The sequence below is a fragment of the Neoarius graeffei genome, chromosome 16, assembly GCF_027579695.1.
Source record: "Neoarius graeffei isolate fNeoGra1 chromosome 16, fNeoGra1.pri, whole genome shotgun sequence".
In the NCBI taxonomy this organism is placed as follows: Eukaryota; Metazoa; Chordata; class Actinopteri; order Siluriformes; family Ariidae; genus Neoarius; species Neoarius graeffei.
In genome coordinates, this window is record NC_083584.1 from 56094759 (window position 1) to 56106795 (window position 12037).

At 41.6% G+C, this 12037-nt stretch overlaps 1 protein-coding gene across 4 annotated transcripts in view; it reads right to left on the minus strand.

Annotated features, from left to right (window-relative positions):
* Positions 1 to 617: 617 nt before the first annotated feature.
* The window catches only part of LOC132900878 (gastrula zinc finger protein XlCGF26.1-like), a 68787-nt gene continuing 57367 nt past the window's right edge, over positions 618 to 12037 (minus strand). For all 4 annotated transcript variants that reach the window (XM_060943215.1, XM_060943216.1, XM_060943214.1 and 1 more), the window contains 3 exons: positions 10659 to 10726; positions 10300 to 10490; positions 618 to 4467 (listed from right to left, as the gene is read on the minus strand). In XM_060943215.1, the coding sequence (XP_060799198.1) occupies positions 2969 to 4467; positions 10300 to 10490; positions 10659 to 10726 (1758 nt within the window). In that variant the 3' untranslated portion in view covers positions 618 to 2968. The remainder of the gene's footprint in view (positions 4468 to 10299; positions 10491 to 10658; positions 10727 to 12037) is intronic.

A 12037-nucleotide genomic window follows, 5' to 3' on the forward strand; every position in this document is an offset into this window, starting at 1 on the left:
CCTGGTTTGATGAATCATGTTTTATTTTACATCATATGGATGGCAGGGTGCATATACACTGTTACCTGGTGAAGACAGTTAGCCAACAGGGGCAGTGTGATGCACAGGGCGATGTTCTGCTGGAGAAACCTTGGGTCCTGGAACTCGTATTCGGTAACAATATTCCCTAATGGAAGTGGCCAATCTCAGCAGGATAATACACCCTGCCACACTGCAAAAATTGTTCAGGAATGGTTTGAGGAACAAGAAAGGAGTTCAAAGTGTTGACTTGTTCTCCAAATTCCCCAGATCTCAATCCAATCAAGCATCTGTGGGATGTGCTGGACAAACATGTCTGATCCATGGAGATCCCACCTCACAATGTACAGGAATATCTGCTGGTAACATCTTGGTGCCAGATACCACAGCACACCTTCAGATGTCTTGTGGAGTCCATGCTTTGAAAGATCAGAGCTCTTTTAGTGGCACAAGGGGGACCGACACAACATTAGGCAGGTAGTTTTATGTTACAGCTGATCAATGTATAGTGTTCTAAATGTTTGTGGATGACTATCAAAATACTGCAGCTTCATCAGAAGTAACACAACCGAAGAACTGGGAGAGCAAGAGCCAAGGAATAATAAAAGCTATGGTTTATTGTGAGCACAAAGACAACTTGCGCAACAGATTTAGTCTAAACAACAGTTGGACACAGCCACCTTATATAGTGAAGTTATGTTGATGTGTACATGCAAGAGACACACTCTTGGAAGAAAAAAAAAAGTAAATAATACCCTAGGCTAAGGTAAAGGAAAACCTGAGTAAGGAAAAATAATCATGACCAATGAACAGATAAATGTACAATATGAGTAAGAAAAGTACTAACACATGCATTATAAGTTAACTAAGACCATGACCTAAATCACACTAAATTAAATTGATCTTAATTATTAAATTACATATAAATCATGGAAAAATGGAAAATAATAGACTATGCACAAAAAGACTTTGATGAACTGAAATGTTCATAGCGTTTCCACTTTATTCACATGTAACATGAATTTATTGACCATTAAACTTTCTGGGATCTTAGTGGCTCTGTTTTAGTCTACTACTGCAGTACTACACTGAAAATAGTGTTGTAGTTAATGCATAAAGACTTGGGGTGATAAAATGTCATGACTGCTTAAGGTCAAAAGAAAATATTAATAGACCCCTGGCACCGACTTCACATTTACGTTAGCAACCATCGCTACCCTATACCTGGAAACAAGTGAATTTTGTTTACATAATGTTCACATACTGAAGCCAAGTGAAGATGTCCAGCGTCTGTTGCTGTTGTCTGAAGAAAACTACAGCTAAAAAAGCTCTACTACCAGATTACTTGGATAATCTTAGTCAGAAAGAAGCGAAGGATAAATATACACGGAAAATAGAGTTTATTAGCGGTTACGATCCATACAAAATTCCTTTAAACGACTGCAGTGACTGCAGATTTGTGGCCAGGCGTTAGCTACATGTTGAAATATACCTTCTTTTTCCTGAAGAGTCCCGACACAGAAAAAGAGTTTACAAAAAAAAAAAAGGCTACAAAAGCAAGAAAACCTTTGTGTAAATTTTTTTCCCCCCGACATCAGCTTTTCGGAACAGAATGTTGCGAAAGCCAAAGCATTTACCCTCAAAAGACTACTGCCTGAACTGTTGGCTAGATGGTATTCCCAGCCCTCCATGTCTCAACAACCCCAAGGACATCTAGTTACAGAGCAATTTGCACTCTATCATTTATACATTGATACTTATTATTGTTAAAACAATATCTGAAGTGTTATTTGTAAAATAAAATATCTTGCTCTAGACTTTCAATGTTGCAAGATTTTATTTTAATTTTATCTACTAGTGGATGTTACAATAATTACAAATGCTACCAACAGAATCAGCACATTCCAATTGTAACTATAGTCATATAGTAAATTATAATCACCCTTGTAATAATAATTTCAATAAACGGTTAATGTTCCATTCCCTCTTCATTTATTCTGTATTCAAAAAGGCACAACCGAGTCACACAGGTTGATAAGTGTGTAACGGACAATAACAATTTTATCCAAAATAGTTTTTCCTGCCTTAGTCGATTTATTTCCATTTCACATGCATTTACACATGTTGTAAAATTCAGTCTGTTTGTGTAGAACTCCCTCAATCTGTAGGTTCATTACTACACTCTAGCTCCATGGTGATATTTTGCACAGGACTGGGTTCCTCTGATGACAGAAACAAAGCTTCAGCGCTCTCTGCTCTTAATCTTTTCTGCTCTTTCAGGATATATCGTGCACACCGCTCCTTGTTGGATTTTTTTTACTGAATTCTGTCCGCATTGTTTGGTGCCAAATCTGGGTTTTCCGTGTCGAATAAAGAAGTTGGTTCATCTGTAAGAAAATCATTTGATTTTGTTTGAACACTTTCATGAAGGAGCTAACTCGAATGTGAGCAGAAATAAAACGAGATTCTTAAGCAAACTCTTCCATACTAACTTCCGATTTTCTATTTATTTAAAAAAAATTTTTTACATACAATCGTAAATTTCTCTGAAGTTTTCAGGCTTAGCTACTCTCGTCATATTCTCTTTAACCACTCACTTCTTTGTTGTTCTTGAAGCATTTGCTTCTCTTTGTTAACATTTTTCTTGATAGCAGGGAGACGGTCATTACCTTTTATCTATTTCTCTGTTTGAACAATTTGAATAACTAAAAACAGCACAAACATGAACCATACTGAAGACAGATTAAGCCTTGCTTACATGAAAGACAGTGACCGTTTGACCCCCATGTAAAATTATCATGCGATACGTGACATCATGTGCAATGGGTCTATTGGCTTATTTTAAACATTACATATTTTGCCTTCCACAGAAAGTCACGATAAATACAATGAAAAATACAGATTATTTTCAAGCAAAACAGTAATAAACATTTAATTTGACAACTTTAAATCACGCATGGTCCGAGTTAGTACACTTGGGGGTTTTAAATGTAGCTGAATAAGTAAATGTCTTTCCAAAGTGTGAGCAGTGATACGACTTCTCTCCCATGTGAATGCCATGATGGACTTGGAGTGCACTCTGTTGAGTGAAACTCTTTCCACACTGCAAGCAGTGATGCGGCTTCTCTCCTGTGTGAACGCGCTGGTGTTGCTGGAGATCACTCTCACGAGTAAAACTCTTTCCACACTCTGAGCAGTGATACGGCTTCTCTCCTGTGTGAATGCGGTGGTGTTGTTGGAGAGCACTCTGTTGAGTAAAACTCTTTCTACACTGTGAGCAGTGATATGGCTTCTCACCTGTGTGAATACGGTGGTGTTTTTGGAGATTACTCTGGTGAGTAAAACTCTTTCCACACTCTGAGCAGTGATATGGCTTCTCTCCTGTGTGAATGCGCTGGTGGACTTGGAGATGACTCCGGTGAGTAAAACTCTTTCCACACTGTGAGCAAATATATGGCCTCTCTCCTGTGTGAATGCGCTGGTGGACTTGGAGATGACTCCGGTGAGTAAAACTCTTTCCACATTGTGAGCAAATATACGGCTTCTCTCCTGTGTGAATGCGCTGGTGCACTTGGAGATCACTATGACGAGTAAAACTCTTCCCACACTGTGAGCAGTGATGTGGCTTCTGTCCTGTGTGAATGCGCTGGTGGACTTGGAGAGCACTCTGATCAGTAAAACACTTTCCACACTGTAAGCAGTGATACGGCTTTTCTCCTGTGTGAATGCGCTGGTGTTTTTGGAGAGCACTCTGTCGAGTAAAACTCTTTCCACACTGCGTGCAGTGGTATGGCTTCTCTCCTTTGTGAATTCGCTGGTGTATTTGGAGAGTACTCTGTTGAGTAAAACTCTTTCCACACTGTGAGCAGTGATACGGCTTCTCTCCTGTGTGAATGCGCTGGTGTTGCTGGAGAGCACTCTGATGCGTAAATCTCTTTCTGCACTGTAAACAGTGATACGGCTTCTCTCCCGTGTGAACACGCTGGTGTATTTGGAGAGTACTCTGTTGAGTAAAACTCTTTCCACACTGTGAGCAGTGATACGGCTTCTCTCCTGTGTGAACACGCTGGTGTCGTTGGAGATCACTCTGTCGAGTAAAACTTTTTCCGCACTGTGAGCAAGAATGTGGCTTTCCTCTTGTGTGGCTGCACTGGTGTGTTTTGAAGGCATTCTGATGACCAAAACTCTTTCCACAGTCTGAGCAGTGGTGAATTCCCTTCTGTACATCACTGTGAGAAGTGTCAGAATTGAGAGCATCAGCTGATGTTGACTGACTACTGGAGCCTTTGGAGTGGATCTGAAGCTCATATTTAATCTCTCTTGATTCCCATAATCTCACATACTCTTCATAGTGGCATCTCTGGATGTGTTTGTCTAGGTAAATTTTAGACGCATAGGAAAGAGGACATGTGGAGCAGGAAAAGACCTGAAGCAGAGCGTTGTTTACTTCTGGAGAAGTAAAAGGAGAAAAATGTCAGAAAATGAACATGAAATGCAACAAGATCATAAAAAAGTAACAATATCCCAATGTAAAGGGGTGTTTGAGGTTAAGTAAAAACATTTGAGATTCTACATGAATGAAGATTTACTAATCTGTACTTCAAGAACCTATCAGCAGAGAATATGTTGATGTGCGAATGGTTGTGATATACAGAGGGCTGCAAAAGTAGGTATTACAGTAAGGATTATTCCAGTATTACCAGTATTATAATAGTGGTGCTAGGTTTCATTTAATACTAATGTTTTGGGCGAACATTTTGTTTTTCACTACTATGTACCTACTTTTGCAGCCTCCTGTATGGCTTGAAATTAACAATGCTGTCTTGGGTTGGGCCACACAGTAATTAAGAGGCACGGGGTTTAGCTGACCTAACGTTACACAGGGCTAGTTAGCAGCCAGACACTGTGATGATAGCTCCAAGTCTGCCATTTGTCTTCTTAGGCTATGTCCACATTAATATGTTTTAGTTTTAAAACTCCTCGTTTTTGCTACGTTTATGCCCAGCATCCACACTACTCCAGAGTTTTCAAGCCCCAAAAATGGAGACGTTTGGAAATACTGCTGGCCCTGTTTTAGCTTGAAAACTCCGGGGTCGTGTTTTAATGTAGACAGGTGAAAACAGAGATGTTTGGAAACAAAGACACTCACATTCACTTCCTGATTAGGTCTTAGTCATAATGTGTCCTTCCCTGATTCGTCATGCTCCTATCACATGCTCCTTTCCAGGAAGGAAATGGGGGCATCAGCTGTTTATATCAGTATGAGCACACCCAGTGTACATGAATGGTCATGGGATATGCATTTTCAGGCGTGTTAGTGTGGGCAGAGATTAATTCTGATACACAAGTAAAACGCTTGTCTGAACAGAGATCGTTTTTCTTTTAAAACACTGTTTTACAACTAAAATGTGTTAGTGTAGACGTAGCCTTAACCTGCTTAGCAGTCTGCTCCTTAATGACATCATGAATGAAAGAATAACAAACAGGGCCATAGAAATAACCTTAGTCAGATGTTCGTAAAATTCACCTACTAATAAATCCTCCTTTCTTCAACAGTCTCACAGACAGAAGCAGAAAGTCAAAATGTTTTCACTCATTTAATGCAATGTTTAAACAATACAACTTTTGAGGTTTATTAATTGCATCAGTTTTATTAATTTATTTATTGCTTGCACTTGTACCAAATTAGTAACATTATAGTCCTCCCATGCCAGGTACTGTACTGAATACAAAACACAAATTGCAGGCAGTTTAATGCATTGAATTAATACATCACTGCCTGCATTAACAAAGTCTGAAAAGTGTAGCACACTTTCTTTAAAAAAAAAAAAAAAAGAAAGAAAAAACCTGGGCAGGACCAGTCTTTCAAAATCTTAATAGGATCCTTCTCATTAACAAACAATTATTCACCGAAGGCAAAGTGAATATTGGTGAATAATAATTGCAACTTCGTCTCCATTATTATTCACCGATATTCACTTCGCCTTCTGTAGGTAATTGTTTTAGTATAAATACCTAGGTGATCATTAAAAAAAATTGCATTAAAAATAATTTCAAACTTCTAAAGTGGTATACAAATGTAATGCATGCAGACATGTGGCATGAGCGCAGACCTGTGTCACTTATCTAGGTCGGTAATGGTGCTGAAAACATGATTTCTGAGCAGCCTCCAAACATGGCCGCTCTGGACTACAAGTCCCAAGAATCACAGCGCCCTCTGTCACCTGACTATTAATTACACTTGTCTCTCATCTGCCAATCACCTAGCACATCTATATATAATCAGCTCTCACTTCCCCACTTCGTGAAGTATTGTCCAGTACCCCCATGTCCAACTTTACTGAGCCATTTGGGTTCCACCTGACTTCTAGTTTACGTTTCTCCTCAACTTCGTCTTTTGCCCACTCTCCGTTGTGTCGTTTGCTGATTGACTAACCTTTGCTTGTTTCTGGACTACGATTCCTGCTCAACGATTCAGCTCAGTGTGCTGTTTGCAAAGCTCCCAGTCTCCCCGCACCTGCATCTGTAAGTGCCTACACTCTGACAGGATACTTCGCCTCGCTATGGATACAGCAGAGGAGTCAAAGCAGACTGCACTCAATGCTCAAGGGCACTTGTTAGGTGAACATCTGCAGATGCTTAGTGACCTCAACACAAGGATGGCGCAGCTTGCTGCTGTAACGTCACAGGCCCTCCCAACAAGCCCCACACCTCCTGCCGGTACAGCTCAGCTCATTCCTCTTCCCGAAAAATTCTCAGGTGAAGTGTCACAATGTAAGGGATTTCTGCTTCAATGCTCCCTATACTTCTCTTCCCACTCTGGGGTTTCTGACAAGCAAAAGATTGCTAAATTTCTCACCTTACTCACAGGAAAAGCCCTACAGTGGACCAGCGCTGTGTGGGGGCATGGTGGGGAACACACCAAGTACTATGATCGGTTCCTTGAACTGTTTAAATGGGTTTTTGACCACGAACCTGAGGGAATAGAGGTTGCTGAGAATCTCCTCATTACTAAACAAGGAAACAGAAGAGTTATAGAGTACGCACTGTGGCTGCTGGTAGCAGGTGGAACAAGCCTGCATTAAAGGTCATGTTCTGCCAAGGGTTGTGTCCAGAAGTACTGAGCAAACTGGCTTGCTGAGATGAACATTTATCCCTTGATGCCCTCATCGACTTAGCCATCTGTCTAGACCAGTGATTCCCAACCACTGTGCCGCGGCACATTAGTGTGCCGTGAGAGATCATCAGGTGTACCATGGGAAATTATTAAATTTCACTTAATTGGTCCGAATATAATTATTTATTTACTGCAAATAATTTGTCTTAGTTTGTCTATGCCAGCAACCTATAGTGACAGGCAGAACAATTAAATACTCTTCCACTAGATGGCAGCAGGTAGCTAATTAACCTGTGTATCTACCTGTTGCCATTCAAACAATAGAATTCGTAATGCTTTGGGTGTGACAGCGGTGATGGCGATGGATAAATATTTGAAAAGAAAAAGTGCACAATCCGAATTGGGTCCTGGGGAAAATTCTGACCCAAATGAAGGCCCTAGTATGAGTAGTGGTCAGAAGAAAGCAAAAAAAAAGGTGAGCTCAAGACAATACAATGAAAGTTATCTTTCCTTTGGATTTACTTTTACTGGGGAACCAACCGAGCCGACTCCATTATGCTTGGTGTGTGGGGGGAAAAGCTGTCCAACAGTGCAGGAGCAAGAGGAAATAACTGTACTGAGACAAAATCGTGGTTTTAAGCTGAGCTTTGCTGATCTACCTTTGGACAGTTTTTGGCTGACTGCTGCCAAGGAGTTCCCCATTCTGGCAAGCAGAGCTCTTTCAGCTCTGCTCCCATTTTCCACAACCTATCTATGCGAGGTGGGCTTTTCAAGCATGACTGCTTTAAAAACTAAAAAAAAAAAAAAAAAAAGACTCAGAGCTGTTGATCTTCATATGTCTTTCTTCCATTCCTGCGAGTAGATCAACTTTGTGTTCAACTAAACAGGCCCAGGTTTCACAATGAGTAAGTAAATTGTGAGTAAATTGAGACTAGATGATTATATTTCATTATATATACTTTTTGTGACATTTTTGTTTGGTGGTGTGCCGTGGGATTTTTCTAATGTAAAATATGTGCCGTAACTCAAGAAAGGTTGGGAAACACTGGGCTAGACCACCTAATCCAGAGCAGGCCCTCACTGCGACCCTCAACACTGCCCATAGACACTCCAACTCCAATGGAGGTCTCTCACACGTTTACAATGATCAGAGAGAGAAAGACGACGAAGAGAGGGGCTACGCTTTTATTGCAGTGATGCCAGCCACATCACTGCCAAATGCCCAGTCTGCCCACATTGGGGAGCTACTGCCCAAGTCAAGTCAATGAGCAACCCAACCCAGTGAATTCTGTAACCAGTCCCCCAACACGATCTCTCAAATTATCAGTACCATTGATTCTGCCAGATTCGACTCATGTCCTTTCTGCACTTACAGACTCAGGGGCCAACGGCAATCTCAACAGTAGCTCGCTTGTCCAGCGACTCATCCTGCCCACCGACACCCTGCAAAGACCTGTTAAAATAAAAACCATCGATAGGGGGCCCATTAGAGAGGGCTTGATCACTACTCACACCACTCCTCTCCAGATTCAGGTGGGGGTCCTCCACTCAGAGTGCATCTCGTTGTTTATCACCCAAAACTGCTAACCGCGACATCATTTTAAGGTACCCCTGGCTTCAACTCCATGACCCCTTAATTTCCTGGCAGCAGAAGGATATCATTCAGTGGTCATTAGCCTGTTTCAAGAATCATCTACAAAGCCCTCAGCTAGCCATCTTGTCCACATCCGTGGAGACCCCCCTACCTGATTCCCTTGATAACGTTCCGGCCTGTTATCTGGACCTGAAGGAGGTTTTCAGTAAAGGTAAAGCTTGTGGCTTACCCCCTCATTGCTCCTATGAAATGCTCTTACTTTCACAAGGAAACATAGTTCTACTCTTGCTTTTTCACCGTTCGACTTCACCAAGCATTTAAGCGATCTCTGATTATGGTCAGTCATGATTTTTTTTTTTTACTACATTTCTTCTGTGAAGAAGTTGACAGTGCATCACTATCTTTCCAGGTTTTAGTAATGCATTCGACAGTTCTTAACCCAGTTCCAGAACTTTCAGCAATCTCCTTAGTTGTTTTCTTTGCAGGCCATTAATTTAACCATTCTGAAACACAGTAACATCTTTTCCATGATCACAGAATACGTCTTCCGGCATGTTTATGAAATGAGAAGCTACTCACTGCATCAGGTAGTTTTTAAGCTTTATTGTGTGTATATGTGCACGCACACTTTTTTGTAGGGTTTTTATGCTAATGCTCTAGCAACCGTGTCGGAGCTTGTCAGAGATGCAGAATTCCTCCTCCATGCCCTTGAAATATCAGTTTCTCTTGTTGGGCTCTACTGTAACGACGTCAAGACAAACTACATCTCTACATCCTCGGATCCCTCAGCCTTAACATCTCGGTCTGGAAAGAACATCAGGTGAATCGAGGAGTTCAAATATTTGGGCTCCTTTATAATTGGACTCTTAAAAGGACTAAGATCCAAAAGGGATTGGTCTGGAAAGCTTGTAATGCTCCGGACAAACTATGACACTCTAACCTCAACAAACTGAAGACAGATCTGTTCAGATCGGTCATAGAACCCATCCTCTTCTATGGTGCTGAGACATGGACCCAAACACTCAAACAACAGCAAAGACTAGACAGGACTTACACCAACTTTCTACAACATGTGCAAAATATCTGCTGAGCTGCTCATGCCACCCTGGAGAAGATCAACAGGGACTTAACACCCATCTCTGTAAGATTTAGACAGAGGAAAGTACTGTTAGCTCAGCACTGTTTCTGAGCCGAAGGAGAAGCTGTATCCCACCTTCTCTTCTGCAGCCCAAGCCACCACCCAGTGAAATCTTGGAAAAAAAAAAACCTCACCTTCCCTGCCATAATCTCCAGGGACACTGGGATTGGGATACAAGATCTCCATGTGGCCATGGCTAACAGGAAGGTGTGGCACGATTTTGTAAGAGGAATTTCGACTAAGGCCAAAGGATGATTACGTGTTTGGATTAAAAGAATTGTTGCAGCTAAAACATTTATTCACTGCAGTAATTATCCAATCAATAAGTATTTGCTTATTTAAATCCAAATGAAAACTTTTTTTTTTTTTGGCTAACCAGCATATAACTGAATATGACTGAAATGATTAGCAGTATGTATGAACAGACACTACCGTTCGTAGAGCACTTTTTGTTCCAGAGGTAGTCAAACACAGGACTGAGTTCTTTGGCATATTCCTCTTCATACCACACCAAGAGCTCCTGTCCTGGGTTAATGGGTCGACAGCAACGATACAGAATTTCTCCTCGAAACTGAAATGCCACAAGATTCTGTTCATCATCATTACGGGCACAATTCACATACCTAAAAGAATGAGGCAAAGCATGACAAAAAAGGTAATAAAAATCAGGGCAGCATTACAGACTTAGAGAAAGCATAGCAGAGATATCAGTGACAGGAGGAAGATGAAGCTATAAATTGGGTGCTATAAACTCACTAAATAAAAGACCCAACAACTGGCACATTCCTCACCTCATCCAGTTTGCATACATTTCTTTTTTGGCATCTATGTATTCTTCAGACTGCCTGCTCCTGCATATCTGTAGAAAAATACCACATTTACATTTGCTTCATTAAATCAGTACATGCCTTCAAATTAATTGAGGTACACAGGAAAAAGTGACCGCTCATGCCAATATATTAAGCATCATAAAGGCAGAATTAAAAGGTTCTTGACTGTATCTTTAAATTTATGGGCGGCACGATGGTGTAGTTGTTAGCACTGTTGCTTCACAGCAACACAGTTCTGGGTTCGAGCCCAGCAGCTGACGGGGGCCTTTCTGTGTGGAGTTTGCATGTTCTCCCTGTGTCTGTGTGGGTTTCCTCCGGATGCGCCAGTTTCCCCCCACAGTTCAAAAACATGCAGTTAGGTTATTAGGTTCAGCTTTGGCTAAAGTGCCCTTGAGCAAGGCACCTAACCCCCAACTGCTCCCTGGGCACTGTAGCATAGCTGCCCACTGCTCTGGGTATATACATACACACACGTGTATGTATGTATGTAAATAAAAAAAAAAAAAATCCAACCACTGGGGGTGCATAAGAGTACTCTTGGTGCCAGTCCGAAGCACAAATAAATTGGAGAGGGTTGCGTCAGGAAGGGGATCCAGTGTAAAACTGTGCCAAATCTAACATGCGGAATGAAAAGAGAAATACCATACTGGATTGGTTGGGGCCCGGATTAACAACGACCGCCTCCGGGACTGTTGGTCAACAGGGTACCAGTGGAAAGTGTGCTACTGTTGCGCCAAAATGGAGAAGGAGAAAGAGAGGGGGGAGGCGTGTTAGAGAGCGTGAAAGATGGAAGGGAAGGAGCTTAGAATTGAGGGTAGGAACACTGAATGTGGGAACACTGACTGGTAGAGCGAATGTGTTAGTTGGTATGATGGAAAGAAGGAAGTTGGACATTGTGTGTGCGCAGGAGACGAGGTGGAAAGGAAGCAAGGCCAAGAACACTGGAGATGGATGCAAGTTGTTTTATTATGGCGTCGATGGAAAGAGAAATGGTGTTGGTATTGTTTTGAGGGGAGAGATGATCAACAGTGTGATTGATGTGAAGAGGGTGTCAGAGTGATAGGCATGAAGTTGGAGATTCAAGGAGTGGTAATCAATGATGTGTGCGCGTATGCCCCACAGGTTGGATGTGAGAATGAAGAGAAAGTCTTTCTGGGAAAAAATGGATGAAGTGGTAGAAAGTATACCGAGGGAGGAGCGCATGCTGATAGGAGCAGATTTCAATGGACATGTTGGCGAGGGAAACAGAGGAGATGAGGACGTGATGGGCAGATATGGTGTAAGAGAGAGAAATGTGTAAGGGCAAATGGTGGTTGATTTTTTCAAAGATGATGAATTTG